This window comes from Aotus nancymaae, unplaced genomic scaffold (assembly GCF_030222135.1).
Source record: "Aotus nancymaae isolate 86718 unplaced genomic scaffold, 86718_ANA_hifiasm-v0.15.2.pri h1tg000006l, whole genome shotgun sequence".
Taxonomy (NCBI): domain Eukaryota; kingdom Metazoa; phylum Chordata; class Mammalia; order Primates; family Aotidae; genus Aotus; species Aotus nancymaae.
The window spans coordinates 9,054,435-9,077,895 of record NW_026988417.1 but is presented as its reverse complement, the minus strand read 5'-3'; the positions used below and the strand labels follow the sequence as shown (position 1 = coordinate 9,077,895).

General features: G+C 44.2%; 1 protein-coding gene across 2 annotated transcripts; it reads right to left on the bottom strand.

The window, feature by feature from the left end:
• Positions 1-23,360, bottom strand: LYAR (Ly1 antibody reactive). Of its 2 annotated transcripts, XM_064365647.1 has the most exons (10): positions 23,236-23,360; positions 20,042-20,095; positions 17,276-17,449; positions 15,479-15,593; positions 9,931-10,038; positions 9,742-9,825; positions 5,697-6,120; positions 4,507-4,593; positions 1,153-1,238; positions 1-325 (listed from the first exon to the last, which is right to left on the bottom strand). In XM_064365647.1, exons 3-10 carry the CDS (start codon positions 17,395-17,397, stop codon positions 191-193), a joined length of 1,161 nt encoding a protein of 386 aa, XP_064221717.1. In that variant the 5' UTR covers positions 17,398-17,449; positions 20,042-20,095; positions 23,236-23,360; the 3' UTR covers positions 1-190. The 2 variants fall into 2 exon arrangements, with proteins under 2 accessions (XP_064221717.1, XP_064221726.1); XM_064365656.1 differs by lacking the exon at positions 20,042-20,095 and having other exon boundaries at positions 23,236-23,333.
• Positions 23,361-23,461: the final 101 nt, after the last annotated feature.

Genomic DNA, 23,461 nt, shown 5'->3' with positions numbered 1-23,461 from the left:
TTTAGAAGTTTAGACAAGAATATATTTTATTTTTGTCATAAAAGTTATACCAAAAATATATTTTTTCTTAACTTAAAAATACAGCTTCAGAAAGCAAAATTTGAGTTGTTGGAATTCATTACACATTTTATAAACAGCAGTGAAAGGAAGAAGTTAGTAGAATGGAATCCATTTTTAAATACAGAAATGCTCATTTCAAAAGCTTGACTTTGTCTTTTAATAACTTAAAGGTGGGGTTCTTGCTGAGTTTCTTGTTAAAGATGACCAGGAGCTCCTCTTCCGATCTGTGATGCTCGTTGGTCATTGTGTAGTACTGAGCTAAAACCTTCACAAAGAAAAGCAAACACCAAATGAGTGTATTTGACCTGGAAATTTATCTTAAAATGTTCTGTCTTTAACCCAGAAATAGAACAACAGTAAAAAAATAAAAGAAACCCAGGTGCAAGCTACACAGGTGCGTTCTGCTTGTGGAAACCCAGGCAGCAGCCACGTGTAGGGGCTTGGCTATGTGAGTCACCCTGAGATACAAAGTGAAATAAAGGAGAAGAAACCATCGCTCTGGGATAGGCAAAAGAGAGCAAATACCTAGAACAATAATTTCCAAACTAACAAAAATTAAATAAATGGAGCCTCTCTTCAAAGTCTTCAAAATAAGTCCAAAATCTAGGCACTACCCTGGCTGAGGCTGTGTGAGGGACTTTGGAGCAGACTGAAAATCACTGAGACACACACACACATTTTCAGTGTTTGAGGTGAAAAAAGAAAAAACAAACAATTGTACATTTAAAAATCAGTTCTCGGCCGGGCGCGGTGGCTCAAGCCTGTAATCCCAGCACTTTGGGAGGCCGAGGCGGGTGGATCCCGAGGTCAAGAGATCTAGACCATCCTGGTCAACATGGTGAAACCCCGTCTCTACTAATACAAAAAATTAGCTGGGCACGGTGGCGCGTGCCTGTAATCCCAGCTACTCAGGAGGCTGAGGCAGGAGAATTGCCTGAACCCAGGAGGCGGAGGTTGCGGTGAGCCGAGATCGCGCCATTGCACTCCAGCCTGGGTAACAAGAGCGAAAACTCCGTCTCAAAAAAAAAAAAAAAAAAAAAAAAATCAGTTCTCCCCAGCTGTTATACACGTGGGTTTGTTCATGTGCCATACCTTTTTCCTTAACTTTTTGATTGCTATTTCATTGTCTGGGGCCTGTTTCAAAATTGCTTTAATAGTTCCCTTCCAGTTGAATTTACCTACAAAATAAATAAGAGTATGTAAGACGTTTGTTTTGCTGTACTACAGGAAGCGTAAAGAAACAACTTCTGCAACACCTGTCTGCTTCCAGGAAATGAGCTAATAACCCTCTAATGACCGGACTCCACAGCACCGTGGAGCAATCACTGCATCTGTTCAATTCCAGTGTCCTGGAAGCACTTACTACCTGTCAAGGACTGGCTCTTAGAGTGAGCAGGTGCCCAAGTGCCATTGGCATGACAACCTCCTAGATGAAGAGTTGTATTTAATGAACTCGACACAGATTTCCTAAGCACCCACTAAGATCATGGGCTGTCTGTGCACAGTAGGGAGGACGAAGATGAGCCAAAGCAGCCTGACCTGGAATGAGAGAGAGGAAGCCACCAACTGTTACAGAAGGACTGAAAATACTCATCTAGGGGACTTCCACTTCTGGGCAGATGGGTAGACACACTTTCCCCATTCCTCCCACCCACCACAACTGAGAACCCTGAAATTATGTATACAAGAAACTTAAGATGACTCTGAAAGGTAGAGACCAGCTGGGACCTCGGGGCCTGCGAAGCAACAGTGGGTGAGCCTCTTGCCACCTGTACCCCAGATCTGGAGCTGAAGAAGCCAGCAACCTGAACACCAACAGGCACAGACAAAAAGGCCCCAACAGAAGCCTACTCTCTCTTGGCAAAGAACCAGGAAAGGGCAGCCTAACAAGACAGAAAACTTTTACACAATAACCACCCTACCGCAGCCACACATCACAGAAAAAAAAGGGGCTCCACCCACACCCGCACCAGCAAAAGCCGAGCGGGGAGCCCGAGCTCTCTACTCTTGGAAGACCGTAATGAGGGACGGTGTCATAGAAGGCCAAGCAGGAATTCAGGGCTCTCATCCACACAGGCCAGCGATGAGGCTGCCCCTGCTGTGACGTCAGTGGAGCCTGCACCGGGAGCCCTGCCCAGCAGCAGCAAGAAGTAGCCGCCCTCAGGTGCTGATGGAGGCTGAGTGGGGAACCTGGATTTCCACCCCAACGTGGCAGCAACGAGGCCACGCCCCTCTACAACCACCAAAGTCGTGCGAGAGAAAGCCGGGTAAAATAGAAAGCGTAAACGGGATCTTACACCTTACAAAAAACCTAACTCAAAATGGATCATGGACTTCAATATAAAAGGTAAGACTAGGAAGCATTTAACATAGACCTGAAATTTGCTGAAAGGGTATATCTTGAGTGTTCTCAACACACGCACGCGCACACACACACACACACACACACACAGGTAAGCTATGCGAGGTGACAAATGTGTTAATTAGCCTGATTGTAGTGACTATTTCACAATGTACATGTATAATAAAACATTAAGTTGGGCTGGGCATGGTGGCTCATGCTTATAATCCCAGCACTTTGGGAGGCTGAGGCAGAAGGATTGCTTGAGCCCAGGAGTTCAAGACCAGCCTGGGCAACACAGCAAGACCTCTGTCCTCACAAAAATGAAAAAATCCGCTGGGTGTGGTGGCGTGTGGCTGTAGTACTAGCTACTCAAGAAGGCTGCTTGAGCTCAGGAGTTGAGGCTGCAGCGGCCATGCTCACACCAATGCACTCCACCCTGGACAACAGTGAGACCCAGTCTCAAAACTAAAAATAAAATACAGTAACACATTAAGTTGTACACCTGAAATACATAAAATGTTGATTTGTAAAAAAGCTACTCAATAAGATAGTTAGAAAACAAAAACATCCAGCTGGGCGCGGTGGCTCACGCCTGTAATCCTAGCACTTTGGGAGGCCAAGGCGGGTGGATCACGAGGTCAAGAGATCGAGACCATCCTGGCCAACATGGTGAAACCCCGTCTCTACTAAAAAATACAAAAGTTAGCTGGGCGTGGTGGCGCATGCCTGTAGTCCCAGCTACACGGGAGGTTGAGGCAGGAGAATTTCTTGAACCCGGGAGGCGGAAGTTGCACTGAGCCGAGATCGAGCCACTGCACTCCAGTCTGGCAACATAGTGAGACTCTGTCTCAAAAAAAAAAAAAGAAAAAGAAAAAAGAAAACATCTTTAGACGCTAGGGCTAGGTAAAGAGTTCCTAGCACAATCCATGAAAAATAAATTGATAAATTGAACTTTATCAAAATTAAAACCATTTGTCCTAAAAAAGACTATTATGATGAAAAAACAAGCAACAGACTGAAAAAAAAATCACAAACCCTATGTCCCACAAAGGAGTAATATTTAGAAAGTATTTAAAAACTCTCAAATCTCAACAGTAAAAAAAAAACCCACAAAAACAACCGAAAACCCCCCCAAACAACCCAAATTAGAAAATAGGGAAAAATTTTTTTTAAAGAGAACAGACAGTTCAACAAAAAGATACACAGATAGCAAATAGGCACACAAAAAGATGTTCAACAACGTTAGCCATTAGAGATCTACAAATTCATTGAACTCTGCTAATAAGGCTGATGCCTTTGAGTCCTTGGACCTGTTCTTAACCGCAGGATCCCGGGGGCTAGGGGAGATGGCAGAGAAATGACGACTTGCTACCCCTCAACAGGCAGGAGTGCTTCATGCCTGAAGAAGCAGGAGAGAAGCTTCGTGTAAGAGGCAGCATTTCAGAGGGCCCATGAAGGCCAGGGATGAGATTCTGAGGTTGGGGATACAAACAAGGAGACCCCAGTAACAGGCCCAGAGATGGGCAGGGGCAGAGCTGGAGGGACTTCTAAGAGAACAATGAAAGGCAGGAACAGGAGAGTTGGGGAGGGGGGAAAAGGAACAGGGTCTCAGTTATACTGGGTTAAATTCAAGATAACATCCATCTCCAAACCAGACTGCTTTACTTTTCTCCTGAAAGACAGCAGGTGAGAGGCACTGTAAGACTGACTCACACATCCTAGAGAACTGATTTTACTTTCAAACTCTTACACGTGCCTCTGGAGGGTAAGACCCTAACAGAAGTGCCTGCTTTACACTTCCTTCCCCAGAAGGGGGCATCTCTCGGCCCCTCTCCCAACCTACAAGGGACAGTGCATTTTTTCCTTTCTTTCTGTGCTCTCTCCCTTGCCCTCCCTCCCTGGCCCCCTTCCTCTCTCTCTCTCTCTCTCTCTCTCTCTCTCTCTCACTCTTTCTTTCTTTTTGAAAGTGGTATGCCCATGGCTCACTACAGCCTCAAACTCCTGAGCTCAAGTACCCTCCTGCCCCTGCCTCCCGAGTAGCTGGGACTATCGGCAAAAGCAGCGTGCCCAGCTGTGCTCTTCACACGATGGCAGTGATATACCTTTTGCAGGAGCCTCTTGGTCTTCTGGTTCTCCACCCTCAGGATGCTCTGGGAGCTTCATCTTTTTCTTCTTAGAATCTGTTTCAGCTAGGTAATTAGAAAGATTTTGTAAAAGAAGATTTTGCATCTATGCTAGCAGCTACCATTTAATAAGACCTTATGTTAAGCTAGGCACACTCCATGCATCATCTCACTTTGCCAGGCAGCCGGTTTATAAAACCCCCTCCTCCATGCTGGAGATGGAGTGAAGGGAGTTGAGTGGTGAGGTCATTTGCCTGGGCGGGGCCAGGGTTCTCAGTTGTGGTGGGCGGGAGGAATGGGGAACCCTGAAATTATGTACACAAGAAACTTAAGATGACTCTGAAAGGTAGAGACCAGCTGGGACCTCGGGGCCTGCGAAGCAACAGTGGGTGAGCTTCTTGCTGCCTGTACCCCAGATCTGGAGTGGGGCCCAGCTCTGCCGGACCACAAAGCTTATGCTCCTTCCCTTACTTGGTTCAAAACACAAGGTCTAGCCAGGCGCAGTGGCTCACGCCTGTAATCCTGGCACTCTGGAGGATAAGGTGGCCGGATCACCTGAGGTAAGGAGTTGGAAACCAGCCTGTGAAATCCCATCTCTACTAAAAATACAAAAATTGAGGCCAGGCATGGTGGCTCATGCCTGTAATCCCAGCACTTTGGGAAGCCAAGGCGGGCGGATCAGGAGTTTGAGACCAGCCTGGCCAACGTGGAGAAACCCTGTCTCTACTAAAATTACAAAATTAGCCAGGCGTGGTGGTGCACACCTGTAATCCCAGCTACTCAAAAGGCTGAGGCAAGAGATTAGCTTGAACCTGGGAGGTGGAGTTTGTGCTGAGCTGAGATCGCGCCATTTGCACTCTAGCCTGGGCAACAAGAGCGAAACTCTGTCTCAAAACAAAAACAAAAATTAGCCGGGCCTGGTGGTACACTCCTGTAATCCCAGTCATCCCTACTTGGGAGGCTGAGGCAGAAGAATCGCTCGAATCTGGCAGGCGAAAGTTGAAGCAAGCCGAGATCACTCCACTGCAGTCCAGCCTGGGCGAAAGAGCGCGCCTCCGTCTCAAAAACAACAACAAAAAAAACCTACAAGGACTAACAGGCTTAAATATCCCAAATTCACAGCTTTCAGGTTTTCAGAACAAATCCCAGAGCGTGAGCTAGCCACTTACCTTCCGAACGCCTCCGCTTCCTCTTCCCCGCACCCACGTTTGCCTGTTGCTTGCCGGCGCCGTCCTCACGCTCCGCGGCCCTGGGCCGGCCCTCGCGCTGCTGCTTCTTGCTCCTCTTCCCTGCAGAGCCGTTGGCCTCGGAGACTTCCTCCCCGCCGGCCTCAAGGTCGGCCTCCTGTCCCTTTTTACGCTTCTTAGGCTTCTGATTCCTTGAGTTTTCCTGGTGATTTTCTAATTTTAGTTCCTTCTTTTCTTTTTTCCTATTCTTCTGCCGTTCTTCCTTTCTTTCTCTTTTATTCTTCTTCACCTCCCCTTCCTGTTTCATGGCATTCCCTTTGGAGGGTGGAACCTTGGCGGAGGTTTCTGCACGTGGATTTGCCAGCGGGTTGAGTGGCTGTTGATCCTGTTCCTTACTGACTGGTTCCTTATTATTAAGCAAAAGCAAGAAACACATAAATATTCATTTTAAATGCGTAAATAGAGTTGTCATGTCATTGCCTGTGCCTACTACATAAACTGTTCAAGAAAAATAATCGGCCGGGCGCGGTGGCTCACCCCCTGTAATCCCCACACATTGGGAGGCTGAGGCGGGCAGATCACCTGAGGTTGGGAGTTTGAGACCAGCCTCATCAACATGGAGAAATCCTGTCTCTACTGAAAATACAAAATTAGCTGGGCGTGGTGGCGCATGCCTGTAATCCCAGCTACTCGGAAGGCTGAGGCGGGAAAATTACTTGAACTCGGGAGGTGGAGGTTGCAGTGACCCGAGATCACACCATTGCATTGCACTCCAGCCTGGGCCACAAGGGCGAAACTCCATCTCAAAAAAAAAAAAAAATGGTTTTATTACTTACCGTTTTATAACTGTGACCCCTCACCAACAGCTACAATGTAGCAGTAAATATACAAAATGGGAAACAACTTCCCCCAGTCCACACCCCTCTGTCCGCACCGAACAGACAATTTCATTCCACTGGAAAAGTGAAGAATCCTTAGGCCACAGAAGATAAGACCTTTCATTCCAGCTCACTAGTGACCTTTTAAATAAGAGAAGAGTCCTTAGGTGTGGTAGTACCACTGGATGTATGTGTCTGCAGATCTGGGCTCAAGTTCCAGTTCTGTTCATTCCTAGTCACGTGACTAAGGGCAAATTATCTGTTCCAAACCTATTTCCTCATCTGTAAAATCAAAGGTAGTAATACCAACCTTATGCATGGACGGATGAAATAAGAAAAAATCCGTGATGTGCTTATTAGCACCTCGGATCAATACACCAGCCCATTTGTGTGTGAACAGTTTTGTAAATTATCAAGCATTAGAAAATGGTATTGTCGTTATCATTATTTAGATTGGAAAGCTATCATTAGAAGAACAGTCACCATTCTTACCACTCTGTTTTTTTTTTTTTTTTTTTTTGGAGACAGAGTCTTGCTCTGTTCTGTTGCCCAGGCTGAAATGTAGTGGCACGATCTCACCTTACCGCAATCTCCACTCCCAGGCTTCAGCAACATTCCTGCCTCAGCCTCCCAATTAGCTGGGACCACAGGCGCAAGCTACCATAACCGGCTTATTTTTGTATTTTCTGTAGGGACGGGGGTCACCATTCTTTACATATGGAAGTGTCTCTCTAATGGTTATTATTAAATACATTACCTTATTATTATTATTTTTTGAGACAGAGTCTCACTGTGTTGCCCAGGCTGGAGTATAGTGGTACAATCTCAGCTCACCGCAACCTCCACCTCCCAGATTCAAGCGATTCTTCTGTCTCAGCCACCTGAGTAGCTGGGATTACAGGTGCACACCACCATGCCCAGCTAATTTTTGTATTTTTAGTAGAGATGGGGTTTCACCATGTTGGTCAGGCTGGTCTAGAACTCCTGACCTCAAGTAATCCGCCCACCTCAGCCTCCCAAAGTATTGGAATACAGGCGTGAGCCACCGTGCCTAGCCATAAAATATTACTTTAACCACGGAGTGCCTGAGACATCAGCCTCCCTTCTATACAATCTAGATGAGGTTTTCAGCTAGTGCCTTGCCTCTATGTCTAAACCAACTCCTCGGCCACCGGGAGAGAGAGAGGGAGGCACACATTTACCCATCTTGCAGCTGCTCAGTAAATAGGTGAACCAATTCTTCCCCTTCTTCTTTCTACCTCATTAAACACTCTCCTCAAATGTGGTCTCCTCTGTGATGCCCTGACTCTTTCCTAACCAAGCACCTCCTTCAGTCCTGGCCTCCCAATGCCTCTGGCTTCTTCCCAGTGCTGGTCAGGACCTGACATTATGCCATGGACCCGTATGTGGATGTCTATCTCCTCCACTACAACATAGCTCCAAGCAGCCAGGAACTTGGCCTAATTATGGTTGCATCCACCGCGACCAGGTGAACTGTGATGAGGCAGAGGACAGAAAAGCGTCCGATCTCACACCTGGCAGAGTTACAGGAGGATAAACATCCCAGGTACAGAGGACAAGGCCTCAGGACCCTCTGCTCTGCCCTACAGACACTCAGGGTATGCTGGGAGGGCCATGGTGCAAAGACAGAGGTCAGGGATGGCAAGTTGTGTTTCGCAGAGCTCAGGGTTTACCAGGGACTGTTTATTCATTATTTTACTTAATATTTAATACATTCATACTTCAAAAGAGAAACTGGAAAAAACTTTTTTAAAAAACTCTGCAGTTGAAGCAATTTCAAATCTGTGATTCTTAGTTAAAATAGAAATAACCTTAAAAAAATAGGTGCTACATAAAGGCCAATCTAATGCTCGGTTATAAGGTTTCAAAGGGCCAATTTGTATATTCTGAAAGAGACAAATGCTAGGTATACTACCAAGGTAAATTTACATTTTGATGCCCACTTGCTACCAAAAGTATTCTCTCTATATAAAGTGAATCAACTCCTGGTAATTTGAGAAGAATGAAAGACCAGTCAGAACCCCACTGTTTTTTGAAACTGGTATTTACACAAAAATAAACAATGTAATCAACAACGCATATAGTCCACATTTAGGGTCTCTACTAAACCATTTTGACTAACAAACAGGTAACTGATTTAATTCCTCAAAGGGAACTCTCCTTCCACCAGAAGGAGCTGCACGCAGACTGCTCATCTATCTTAACTCTGTAAGCTTCTACCTTAATTCTGTAAGGTGTGACCCCTCACCCCCTATCCAGAGGAACACCTAGTCACTATGTCCTCAGCCTGTTTTATTTTCCTTCATAGCACCACTACCTGGGATACTTTAGATTTTTTGTTCGGGGCCTGGCACAGAGCATGCACTCAGTTAGTATTAAATAAATGAATATTACTATCCACATTTTTTTTAGATAAGGAAACTGAGGCTCAGAGGCGAAATAATGTGCACAAGATCAAATGTCAGGCAAACTGCACAGCGGGGATTTGAACCAGGTCTCTCAGAAATCCAAAGCTCCTGTTCTTTCCCACGTTATTGATCTCCCTCCCTGATGACTAAGCAAATCATTACATGCTGGGCTGGCACCATCATCAAACGTTAGGATGAAATACCTTGCTCTGCACAATAAGGACATCTCTGCAGTGCATTCAGCTTATTCCTTCCCATAAATGAAGGCACTAAGAGGCTCTCTAAAAAAGAAGGCTGGGCCGGGTGCAGTGGCTCATGCCTGTAATCCCAGTGCTTTGGGAGGCCGAGGCAGGCAGATTGCCTGAGGTCAGAAGTTTGACACCAGCCTGGTCAACATGGTGAAACCCTGTCTCTGCTAAAACACACACACACACACACACACACACACACACACACAATTAGCCTAGCGTGATGGCTCATGCCTATAGTCCCAGCTACTTGGGAGGCTGAGACACGAGAATCGCTGGAACCTGGGAGGCGGAGGTTGCAGTGAGCTAAGACGGCGCCAGTGCACTCAGCCTGGGCAATGGAGTGAGACTCTGTCTCAAAAAAATAAAAATAACAAAGAAGGCTGTCTTGACTTCCAAAAATATGAATCCTCATTTCGTTATTACTAATTATTTTTGCCACACTGTAAATCTAAAATCAGATCCGACTTACACTGCTGGAAGCCTCGGAAAAGATATTCCACACCTGCTCCAGAATGGATTCGTTATGAACTTTTAAACTGTTCTTCATCCAGTTCTGTAAGAAACAAAAAGAAAAAGAACTATTGATCCCACAGGTACACACAAGCTCAGTCACTGATGGGCCACACAGCCCCCTCCATTCAAGAAAGTCAATTCATACCTGAAATTTCGCCTTTTTCCTGGGAACGTTGTCAAAAGCACTGATTTGCTCTAAAAGTTCTCGCACTTTGGGGCTGACGTTAGGTCTCTTTATTAATTCATTAATTTTCTACAGAAAAGGAAGAAAAAAGAAAAACAATAAACAACCAACATGAGTTTCATGAAAGCCAATAAAAAAAGTCCTTGCCATGGCTGAAGGGTTCACATTTTCAGCCCAGATTCTGTATTTATGTCTATGCTTAAAATATATATAGATTAACTTCTATTAACATAGTACTGGAGTCCTAGCCAGACCAGTTAGGCAAGAAAACAATATAAAAGGCATCCTAACTGCAAAGCATGAAGTAAAATTATCTCTGTTCACAGATGATGTGCTCTTATATGTCAAAAATCCTAAAGGGTTCACACAAAAATTGTTAGAGTAAACAAATCCAGCAAAGTTGCAGGATACAAAATCTACATTCAAAAATCAAGCTGCATTTTATATAACAAAAAGAAACTACCAGAAAGAGAAATTAAGAAAACAATTTCACTTGCAACAGCATCAAAAAGAATAATCAGAATAAACTTAACCAAAGAGGCAAAAGACTTGTTTACTGAAAACCAAAAAACACTGCTGAAAGAAATTAAAGCAGACACAAATAAATGAAAAATATTCCGTATTCATGGATTGGAAGACTTAAAGTTGTTAAGATGTTAATACTAACCAAGCAATCTACAGATTCAACACGATTCCTATCAAAATCCAATGTGTGTATATATACATTTTTGCAGAAATAGAAAAATCCATCGTAAAACTCACATGGAATCTCAAGGGATACCAAATAGTCAAAACAATCTTGAAAAGAAGAACAAAAATGTGGATCTCATATTTTCTGATTTCAAAACTTATTACAAAGCTACAGTAATCAAAGCAGTGTGGTATGGGCATAAAGAGACATAAAACCAGCAGAATAGAGAGCCCCGAAATAAACCCTCTCATATATAGTCAAATGACTTTCAACAAGACTATTCAATGGGGGAAAAACCAAGACCATTTCAACAAGTGGTGGTAAGAAAAGTAGATTATCCACATGCAGAAGAATGAAGCTGGACCCTCACCTAACATCATACACAAAAGCTAACTCAAAATGGATTAAAGAACTAAACTTAAGAGGTAAAACTATAAACTCTAAGAAAAGAAGCATAGTGGAAAAGCTTCACAACACTGGACTAGACAATAACTTATTGGCTATTACACCAAAAGCATAGGCAACAAAATAAAAAAAATGAATTGACTGCATTGAAATAAAAAACTTATATGCATCAAAGAACACTATCAACAGAGTGAAAAGGCAACCTATGGAATGGGAGAAAATATCTGAAAATCATATCTGATAAAGGGTTAATATCTAAAGTACTGGCCAGGTATGGTGGCTTGAGGACAGGAGTTTGAGACCAACCGGGGCAACAATGCAAGACCCCATCTCTACAAATGAAATAAATAAATCCATATATAAAATATATGAAGAACTCCTACAACTCAACAACAAAACAAACAGTCTAATTTTGAAATGGGCAGAAGACCTGAATAGACATTTCTCCAAAGAAGATATACAAATAGCCAATAAACACATGAAAAGATGCTGGAAATACAAACCAAAACCATAATGAGATATCACTTTGTACCCATTAGCATGGCCATTATCTAAAATAAAACAGAAAATAAGCCTTGTGGGCAAGGCTGTGAAGAAACTGAACCCCTCGTCCACTGCTGGTGAGAATGTAAAATGCTGCAGCTGCTCCAGAAAGAGTATGGAGGTTCCCCTAAAAATTAAAAACAGAGTTACCAGTAATCCCACTGCTGGGTAAATATATACACAATAGAAAATTCTTCATCCATAAAAGGGACATTGTGACACACGGCTGAACCTTGATGATATTATGTGAAGGTAAACAAGTCAGTCACAAAAGGACAAACATTGAATAATTTCACTTACATGGAGTACCTAGAGCTGCTAAATTCAGAGAGACAGAAAGTAGAATGGTATTTGCCAGGGGCTGGGGGCGGGAGGAATGGGGGAGTTAGTGTTTACTGGGGATAGAGCTTCAGTTTGGGAAGATAAAAAAATTCTGGAAATGGATGGTAGTGATAGTCGCAGAACAATGTGAATGTGTTAAGTGTAAGCTTTTAAATGGCTATATCATGTATATTTCACCACAGGAAAAAAAACAAAATAAATAAACTGAATGTGATAAAAAAATGGGTATTATAGGGACTAGGTTATAGTCAAGACAATAAGCATTAAGATCTAATAAAATCTGGGCTAGGCGTGGTGGCTCACACCTATAATCCCAGCACTTTGGGAGGCCAAGGCAAGCGGATCACTTGAGGTCAGGAGTTCGAGACTAGCCTGGCCAACATGGTGAAACCCCGTCTCTACTAACAATATAAAAATTAGCCGGCTGTGGTGGTGGGTGCCTATAGTCCCAGCTACTCGGGAGGCTGAGGCAGGAGAACTGTTTGAACCCAGAAGGTGGAGGTTGCAGCAGTGAGCCAAGATCATGCCACTGCACTCCAGCCTGGATGACAGAGCAAGACTCCATCTCAAAAAAAAAAAAATCTAATCTGAAATTGCAAGAACAGAAGAGAGAAAAATAGTGACCTAGGAATTTCAATTTTCTGAGTCTGGCAATCTCAGTGAAGGAAGAGGAAAAAATAATTATTAAAGTTAGAGATGACAGTAGACATGAAGGATGGTCATCAACCAGGAAACAAGGATCAGTGCTGGAGCTAAACAAATAAAATGCAGGAAAATGTCCCTGGAGTAGGAAAGAAGTGAATCTATATATAAACAGACTAGAAAAAAACCGGAAACTAAGACAAGCATAAGGCAAAGCTGCTTCAGGCACCCAGGTAGAAAAACAAAAATCAAGAAAACAAGACAAACATGAACATAGAAAAATGAGGCTGGCTTAGCACTCACTGGAACAGCCAGCCCTTTCAGAAGAGAACAGGGCAGTGGAGACACAGGTTAGAGAAAAACACTATAACCCATTTAAGAGTGGTGTTCTCCTGGTTCATCTACCCGCAGTCTGCTTGTAAGCCCAGAGACATCTGGAAGGATCTGGAAGGATGCTCAACACACATTCACACTGCTCGTTTCTGGCCGGTTGATTTGGGGATCATGTATTGCTTTCTTCTCTGTACTTCTTCTGTATTACTGGAGTTATTTTTATTAAGTGGTTAACAACCACCTATTTTGTATTAAAATGATAAGGCTAAAAAAAAAATCACAGTGGCTCTTGCCTGTAATCCCAGCACTTTGGGAGGCTGAGGCATAAGGATTGTTTGAGAACAGCCTGGGCAACACAGTGAGACCCCATCTCTACAAAACATTTAAAAATGTAGGTAGGCATGGTGGCATGCGCCTGTAGTACTACAGCTACTTGGGAGGCTGAGGCAGGATAGCTTCAGCTGAGGAGGTCGAGGCTGCACCTCTGTACTATATTGCACCACTGTACTATAATCTGGGTGAGAGAAAAAGGCCCTGTCTCAAAAAAATTAAATTAATAAAAATTAACAGGAAAAAATTAGAGCAGCAGAGCACAGTGTCAGAGATAAAAATGGGTGCGGTCTGAGAGCAGCCAGCCCCAAGCATAGAACATGGGAGATGGGGTGGGATCCAGGCAACTCGAAAGTAGCAACTTTTTGGAATTGTGAGAAATGCCAGAAGTGAGATGTCAGACGAAAGACAAAATGGTCAAGTTGCAGATGAAAGAAGAAACGGTCCCTCCAAGGACCAACATTCTGAGCCCTTCATAATATGAATGACCTCAACACCCAATCTACTAATAAAAAGCTTTCGGAGAACAGGGATTCCTCCTGACTAGATTCCTTAATTCTGTTTTTCAAATGTGGAGTTTAATGATTTAAGGAAAAGAGCAAAACCCCCACAGTGGGCCAGCTGATTCCCCCGCAGACCACACTTACTCTTCTCCATCTGTGAACAATGGCAATGAGGGAGTCAGGAAGGAATCAGATGGGGAGAAACCAGGAGACCATGACAGAAGCAGAAGTGAGTTCTGGAGAGGGCTGCTGAAGCCTGACAGTTTAGACCAAGCGTCAGCAAGCCTTATCTGTAAAGTGCCAGACAGTAAGTATTTAGGCTTTGCAGGTTTCTGTCACACTACTCAATGCCACACCTATCATGGCATTGAGTATTAAAGCAGCCAAAGACCACAGATAAACAAATGGGCATGGCTGTTTTCCAGTAAAACTTCATTACAAAGAGGCAGCAAGCCACCTGTGGCCTATATAGTTTGCTGACTGACCCCTGCTTTAGAGGATTTCATTGAGTGACAACAGCAGAGATGGAACTCACAGACCCATGTACCTCAACCTCAGGGCCTAGGAACGTCATCTAGTTTTTAGAGAATTACAGAGAGAGTGCCCCAAAGTATGGCTGCTGGTCACCAGCGCAAACATCTTAGTTAAGATAAAGGATTTCACTGGTTTTTCAATCTGCTCTGGGCCGACTTTGTAAGTCCTTTGTGAACAGAAATGCCTTCCTAATAGTATGCTAATTCAGTAAGCTAGAAATTCACGTTTCAACTCTATTATCAAATGGAGTGATTACTTTTTATTGGATTTTAGAAAAACAGAATTTTCCCATAGATGTCATATCTGTCTTTTCATTCTCCCACCTTCCTTTCTGAATCCTTCCTCCTGCTACCTATTCTGTAAATGATCAGTAGCATTTTGAGAGTGATGCTTCCCAGTGAATGAGGGAGTCAAGGCTTCTGCCATTTCTATTGTGCATGTTTTCATGCTATTCTGGTTAAGCAGAAAATTCTTTACATTGATCAAAGTGTCTTTATTTTGCCCAATTCTAATGACTGGCAGACATGACAGATTAACATGGCTTGAGTTAGAAAAGTTGCATTATCACCAGAAGCAGGGGAAGATTAGAAGGCTTCCATTCAATTTTGCAGCCAAGGGAAAGCTAATGAGAATTCTAAAATATTTTTTCAAGAAATTAACAAAACACATGCATTAAAGGTATAATGCACCACATTGTTCAAACAGCTAGAAGAATAAAGAACTTTTTCTTTCTTTTTTTGGAGACAGAGTCTCACTCTGTCACTGGTGCTGGAATGCAGTGGTGCGATCTCGGCTCACTGTAATCTCCACCTCCTGGGTTCAAGCACTTCTCCTGCCTCAGCCTTCTCAGTAGCTGGGATTACAGGCACCCGCTACTATGCCCAGCTAAATTTTTGTATTTTTAGTAGAGATGAGGTTTTACCATGTTGGCCAGGCCGGTCTCGAATTCCCAACCTCGTGATTTGCCCACCTTGGCCTCCCAAAGTGCTGAGATTACAGGTGTGAGCCACTGTGCCCAGCCAAAGAACTCTTTGTCAAGAAGTTTTAGTTCAACCTCAGTCTATCCTAGGACATAAGGTTTCCAGGGCTTATCTGCAGGATGACACATATATTCTTAGTCTCTTGGGCTTCCAAAGAAAGCGGAAGGTGTCAGAGGAAGATACTCAATGAATTAAAAAGACATTACCTGAATCCACGCCTGCTGTTTAATGTCGCCTTTGTGGGTTTTACCTTCATAGCCTTTGCCACCATACTTCTGATCTTCACTTATGCATTTCACGTGGTTTTTATAGTCATCGCCCCTTTAAAGTGATCAAAGGTTCTCCCATTAGACTGACACCAAGTTGCAGGGACTAATACCAGCACGCTGCTACTACCCTCTGTATATTTTCACATCCATCTACCACACAAGTACCCATCTATTTCACTTATGTTGAAAACCTCCTGGTCAGAACCACATCCTGCTTCCTCCAAAGTCTTCAATATCAAACCCATCACCAAATGTTTCCCCCATTTTTATAAACACTTTACAATAAATTGATAGGCAGTACTTTTTTAGTCATAAATCCATATATACTGAATAAACACAAAAATATGCAATAGGGTAGTCTTCTTAAATTACAAAAATTATCAATTACTTTCTGGTAATAGACTAGGCAGTCAATAATTAGTTGTAGAATAAATAAAAAACAGGTATAAAATGGCAGTACGAGATTTCCAACAGTTCTGGATACCTTAGGGTCCTGGAAAAACTCAATTTTGTCTCATAATTTTTGTGAAGCTCTTTGAGGTTCTTCAGGGAAATGTTGGGGACAAGGTCCAGGGCAAAGTCCCCTAATGAAAACTCAATTTTAACCTACTTTATATATCTAGCTTCCTCCTAGGATTAAGTCTGAACAGAGGTTAGCAGTTTCTAAAAAATCACTGCTCTACAGTGAATTAGGAGACTATTAGCCAATACCACCTAAATGCCTGAGAGGACACTGGGGCAGATGCTGCCAGAAGCCAGGGGCTTCTGCGGCCAAAAGGGAATCAACATGAAATTCAAGAGGGCAGCTCTCTGCAAACGACCCACCTTAAGAAATGGTGTCTAAGGCAGGATCTATCCTGCCCCTTCCCGCTAACTCCTCACCTTCACAGAGGCCTCCTCAGTGGAAGTGTCTCTTGACACACTCAGGGGGCCAGGAAGAGCCTTACTTCCACCAGCAGCTCTGATTTTCTAGGGAGGACATAATTTCCTCTGCTATCAGTCATCTCCCCCACTGTGAGCTCATAAATTCACTTTCCGGTTCATAAGTCCATCTCTTCACTGTGATGGGCACACGATACCCGTGGTCTAACAAAACCAGCTCTAACCCCCTAGAGCCATCTTCCATGTGTTGCTTCCCTGGGTCTGGTAACAGTGGCAATGCAATAGCAAACAGTGTCACCAACTGAATGCTCTAATCGTAATTCCCCTTCCCCTAGTCTTCTCTTTAACACATCCTCAGAAAGCAAACTGTTTAGTAAGGCACATTTTAATTCCCCCCCGAGATGGAGTCTTGCTCTGTCGCCCAGAGCTGAAGTACAATGGTGCAATCTCAGCTCACTGCAACCTCTGCCTCCCGGGTTCAAGTGATTCTCCTGCCTCAGCCTCCTGAGTAGTTGGGATTACAGGTGCACCTCACCATGCCAGGCTAATTTTTGTATTTTTTAGTAGAGATGGAATTTCACCATGTTGGCCAGGCTGGTCTCAAACTCCTGACCTTGTGATCTGCCTGCCTCGGCCTCCCCAAGTGTTGGGATTACAGGCATGAGCCACTGCGCCCAGCCTAGTAAAGCACATTGTAAAGAATCACATGAGTTTTAATCAATGGACCATATCAGTTTTTATTCTTAATTTATTTCCTCAAATTTGCCACAGTTTTTCCAAGCTTTGTGGTGCCAAGGCTTCCAAAACTGGTCTGGATTTACTATGGATCTACATGAATTCTGTGAAGCTTACCAGAAATCTTTACCACAGTCAATGCAAGAAAGGCATTCACAGTTTCTGCAAACAGACACATGCTTTTCCACTTGAATTTTCTTCACTGATTCACCACATGCATTGCATGTAAAAAATACCATTTTAGGTAAATGGCTAAATATTCGCTATTCAAGACAGGTTTTAGGTCTTGTCCTAAAAAAAAGATAATTATCATTACAAACTGAAGCTTCTCATTTCAATAAATGGCTCATGCAGCTAACTTTTCAACCATAATTTCACATGAAAATAACAGTCAAAGTTGATTAGCAATCTACATAAAACTCCACCATTCATATAAATAAAACTAACATTAACAGTGACAATGGCTAACATTTATTGTGTCCATATCATGTGCCAGGCACTATTCCAGGGGCTTTACATGTATTCACTTATTAAATCCCCACAGCAACCCTATGAGGGAAGGACCATCATTGTTCAGAATTTATAGGAGGTAACTGAGATGCAGAGATTACATAACTTGCCCAAGGATGCACAGTTAACAGAACCAGGATTTAAACCTGGCAGACTGGCTCTCGAGATGATGAGCTTTGAGGGTGTTAAATCTTACTTTCCCTAATATCTTAAGCTCTCTCAATTATATAAACTTATAGAACGCACTGCAATTTAGGTGTTCACTACAAACTATTTCAGGTCCTCAAATACGCTAAGAACACAGCAAGAGGAAAACTGAGTGAAGTTTAGAAAGTGGAGAAGAGGCAATTTTATGGACATAATTGCTATGGCACTAACAGCATTCATATCAATATTACTATATGTCTACAGATGTTAAAATGAGGACATGTGCCTCAGCTGTAATGGACAGGGGCCTGCTTCATGTGACAGCTTGTCAGACAAGTCAGAAAGAAATGGAACCATGTCCAGGTGTCCCAACTGCTGGGTGCTGAATTACTGGAGGAGTTTACGAACCCTGGGGTGCCGAGCATTGCTCCAGCACGAAGTATTCTGTACATGTACATAAACATCATTTTAAAATTTCACAGAAATGCTACTGTGCTCAAGGAAACACACATTCATCCAAAAGTGTTAGAGAAGTCACAGTAATTTTCCATACTTACATAATGTTTTAATCACTAGATTTTAAAACAGAATTGTTTTACATTGTAAGTTTCACAGCAAAAATACTGAGAACTGTTTAACCCAGCGCTTTCTTTCTCCTTATGAAAATAAAGGTGAGTGTCAGGTAAACCGATGTAATTTACTTCAGGGTAAGACTTCATCCAACAATCTTTCAGATCTACCCTTGTTTTGCAGAGCATTCTCATGCATGAAAACACAGTCGCTCCTCCACCAACATGTTCTGGATCACCGCTGGTAAGGTCACACCCAAGCAATGACCAGGGTTATTCATGTCCATTCAGCCTTGAATGGAAACGTACATCCTGGCTGCATCTCCAGGGTTTACAGAGGCCCAGCCGGTCTCTTGTGGAGTTGCCCTGTGGGACACTATCAGACGCCAGCTCAGCTTCTATGCTACACACAAACCACAGACCCCTGACCCTGGGTCCCAGGTCCCACTCCTCTGCTCACTATCAGTGTACACTAGTAAGCAGGGGGCATGCGGTCAGCTACAACCTAGCACCAAATCCTCAGGAAAGAAAACACGACTACCCTGGATGTGCTGCAGCAACTGTCATCTTCTCATGTAGTTACTGTAAAGATGTGTGATACTGCCAGGCTCCTGGGAGCTGGAACCACCTTTCCCATGAGCCAGCTCCCTCAAAGCTTACCATCTAAAAAAGGCCAAGGGTGTTCCACATGCCAGGCAACAAGAGCCACTATCATGCCTGACAAGGGAGAACAAAGGCTGAACAAGAGCCAACACTGCATTCTCAAAGAGCCTGGAGGTGTACTTTGGTGTAAGAGCAGGAATAACTTATTACTGTTACCAAGAAACAGATTCTCATCATGGGCATAAGGTGAAAGCAACTGTGATATGCCAAATTATCTGCTGAAAAACTTTAAAGTACTTTCCTAATAAGATACAACAACAAGAAACAGTCCCTGAACTTAGATATGGCTTAGAGCTTGCCAACCTCTGTTGCTGAGGACAATTCTATCTCTTGATGGAGAGGGAGATGGGAGAAAGCAAGCTTTCAACAAGCCTTAAGATTCAATTGGGAGATTCCTGTCCTGGCAGGTCAGGAATTAAAGGCCTAGGAAGGAAGTGGGAAACAAAATATAGTGACTGAAAGAAGCAGTGATGTTGACAAAAAGGTACTCAAGAGTATCTGTGCAAAACATTCGAGCTCTCTGGAGATTAGCCACACGCTACAGTGTAATTAATATCAATTCGGAAGATGATGAGAATCTGATTACGTGCCAGCTGAAAAATAACTCTCCCATCATTTTCATTTGGTCTTTGTTTAAGGCAGAATGGATGGATTGCACAGGAAGTCAGAACTCTTGTCTCTTCCTGCCTTCCTCTGGATTTTACACGTGCCATGAAACGGGAACAGCAGTGTCCACTTGCTTGGCTAATGAGCTAAGGTCTGTAAGGAGCTTACCTTCCCCTTATTCAGAGCCTGGAGGACATCCCAGCAGCTGGCCAAGAGTCACCTTGATTACACCTCAAACCCAACCTAGCCCCAGGGGAAAATATCTGTTATTTACGCCATAAACACTTGCTAGAGCTTCAAAGAAAAGCCCAAAACCATCAAAACCTTCAAAGTCAGCATAACTGCACAGCAGGTTTAATATTCGTAAGTGTAAACGCTACAAACTTACAAAAAGCCATCACGTGGAAATTCAGTCCCTCTAATGGAAGACAGCAAATATTGCCTAAAACAATAAAGTAAAATGGTATTATTCAAATTCCACAAGACTAGATAAGCATAAAGAAAATTTAATTAAACTTTCAAATGACGCTTTTGGCAAGTATGCAGCATTTATGCTTCTGAAATTATGAAAGCTTAAAACTGCATTGAGACTTTGAAGACACCCTGTCTGCCAGGCTCAGATGTGACAGATTTCAACGTTTAGCCCTAAGTGTAAAAAGACGGCAGTTTTTTATGGGGCTGGATCTAAACAGAGTCCTCTTTTCCTTCCCTGGCTCCTCAGCTTCCTATGCCCAATGTCCAGTTCCAGTGCAGCGACAGAGATTCTATACGCTTTCCTTCTAGCCCTGTGGGCATGTTAAAAGACAAAAGCAAGCAGAAGGTAGTGTTCTTGGACTGGCTGAGAGCATACTTCCATTCTTGCCCCAGGTAAGTCACTTTAACTCAGTTCAGCAGACATTTCCTGAATGCTGGCGCTATGCTATCCACCACAGCATACGCCTGGGGCCCTCACTCAGTTACTTAGCGTGTGCGCTTCTGGCTGCCTCCTCGTCTGTCTGTATGGTCAGTTTACTGAGCTCTCATCACATGCCATACCCACGAAAAAGATGACAGGGTCTGCACAATAGAATACATGATCACGAGCTCTCTACAAAGCCATGTCCCATGTATGTCCACCAGGACTTCTATGATCATACTACCACCATCTGGAGGGAAAACCCAAGGCTCAGGAGGGTAAGTGAACTGCCTGAAGTCACAGTAAGTGGGACAGGTAGCGTGAAAGACCAGGCAACAAGCCCAGGTTCCCATCCTGCCTCCATCTTGACCTGCCGTGTCCTGGCTGTTGCTTGACTTTTACTCAGCACCTGAGACCTTGAGGTCCTCATCCAAAAAGAAAAAAAATTAAAGCCTCCACAAGATGACTTTCCATGTATAAATATTAGAACCTTAAGCCTTAATTATAAAGCCTGTGCGCAGTGGGCAAGGAGACCACCCATGTCACAGGAGAGGCTGTCAGGTGGGCAGCAAAGCTAGTTGAGTGACAGCAGCCAGTGGTCAGTAAGGGGCTGGGAACTTCATAGGTTTCTCTTAATAAGATGGTTGCCAGGTTTTGTTGGACCGGGCCCTGACTTGGGTAGAGGATCTGCTAATGCCAAAAAAGTCATTAAAAACTAAATGACCTCAAAGCATCTTAACCTCCAAGAATCTGCTTATCTATAAAATGGATCTAATACCTAACTCAAAGCATTGGGTGGAAAGTTTTAAGACACCAGATACGAAAGCTTCATCCTTGTCCAACTGTAGAAAGGTTTCTCTGTGACCTGCTAATTTGCACATCAATGCCATTATACCCAGCACTCTCCCAAGCCCCTGCTCCATTAAATATGACCATCAACTCACCCATTTATCTTTATAAATTCACTCCAACCTTCTCTGGCTCCTCACCCCATGGGTGCCTACTCGACCACTATGTGCCCTGGTAACATGCCCTTAGGTTTGGTTCTGGGATTGGAATGATTTTTTTTTTACCTTCCTCCCTCTATATTTTTGTATTATTTATTAAATTTTTTCACAAAAACAATATTGACTATCTTTTTTTTTTTTTTTGAGACAGAGTCTTGCTCTTTCGCCAAGGCTGGAGTGAAGTGGTGCAATTTCAGCTCACTGCTAACTCCGCCTCCCGGGTTCAAGCGATTCTCCTGCCTCAGCCTCCCAAGTAGCTGGGACTACAGGTGAGCGCCAACCCACGTCCGGCTAATTTTTGTATTTTAGTTTAGAGACCGGGTTTCACCACATTGGCCAGGCTGGAGGCTAACTCCTGACCTCAGATGATCCACCTGCCTCGGCCTCCCAAAGTGCTGGGATTACAGGAGTGAACCACAGTGGCTGGCTGACTATTCTTAAAATATCCTTTCATGCACAGACAGACACTAACCTGCACACCATTACCGCCACTACCACTGAAACAGCCCACCTGAGGAGTCTGGCTGGCAACCCCAGGACATCCCCCACTGAGCACTGTGACCCTGAGCATGCCACTGCCCCTTTAAACTTGAAGTTCTCTCATCTGTGAAACAAGTCAGGCCAACCAGACAACACTCAAGCCCCTTCCATGGGTAGCATTGTAAGAAACCATGGGTATGGTGCGGGAGAAGCACAAACATACTCTGTCTGCCATCCTGTCTAAACCTTTACATGTGGGGCTGACAAGGGTTACAACGGGGGACATTCACAAGGAGAGGACCTCTCCCTTGTTCCTTGCAAAAGCCCTAGGAAGTAGGTGCACCCATCTCCACTAAACAGATAAACTGAGGCTTACAGAAGCCATGTCTCTCTGCCTCCCACCCCACCCACTACATCACCAGCACTGTTTTAAACACCATCCCTTCAGTCGAGTAACTATCATGTGTCAGGCACTATGCTAGACCCTGGAAGCCTGGGACACAGTGTGAGTAAGTCCCAAGTTGGACCTGTCTGCAGGAAAGTTAGGTTGCAAATACACACCCACCTCATTCCTCTCCCGCTCTCCTCAGCGGGAGGTGCTGCAGAGAATCCTAACATTTATGGAGCACCCAAGCCCTCTCATAGGAGGTTAACACATTTCTACTCATATAATCCTCATCACAGTCCTCTGAGTTAGGTTCTATATGTTATGACAGATGAGGAAACTGAGGCGCAAAGAAGTTAAAAAACTTAGACCAGGTCATCACACCTCCAGGTGGTGGCGACCCAGATTCACACGCAGTTATTCCGGCCCTAAGTCCGTTCTCTGGTCCTCTACATCCTAAGGCTTCCTGCTTAGGTACTGAGCTCTCAAAACTCAAGAGAAGAGCCCTGTCCCCAACATGCAGCAAACCTGAAGCCCAGTCGGGTGGTGACCAACCGTCCTGGTTTGGCCAGGCCCGCGGGGGTTCCCAGGACGCGGGACTTTCAGTTTTAAAACTAAAACAAGTTGGTCACCCTAAGTCCAGGACTCCTGCCACTTCCCCAGAGCACGAATAAGATCTGAATGGAACTCCTTCCTCCAAGCGTAAGCTAGAGGAGCTGACAGTGGAAATGCCGGCATCAGCCACCCAGTCCCTCCCCTACTCACTCTCTGAGCCCCAGCCATCTAGGTCGGACCTCTGGGCCACCGCCCCTCACCTCTCAGCCAGCGCCCGCCAACGGTTTCAACCGACCGCAGGGAGCACGTGGAATTGCCGCCGCCGCCGCCCGCCCAGCGCCGCAACTACCGGCCTCTCACGCTTCGCGGCGCAGAATTCACTCCTGACCCACCCAGCGCGTCTGCGCACCGGGGCCACACGACACCCCACCCAGCGGAAGTGACACCAACGGAAGCAGGAGGGCGTTTCCGGCAAGCCCAGGGGGC

Excerpts from the sequence above, each read along its gene's own strand:
- LYAR (XM_064365647.1), bottom strand. The coding sequence starts at position 17,397 with ATGGTATTTTTTACATGCAATGCATGTGGTGAATCAGTGAAGAAAATT. Across the intron at positions 9,826-9,930 it reads GGAAAAAGGCGAAATTTCAG|AACTGGATGAAGAACAGTTT; the intron begins GTATGAATTGAC and ends TGTTTCTTACAG. Across the intron at positions 4,594-5,696 it reads GAAGCGGAGGCGTTCGGAAG|CTGAAACAGATTCTAAGAAG; the intron begins GTAAGTGGCTAG and ends CTAATTACCTAG.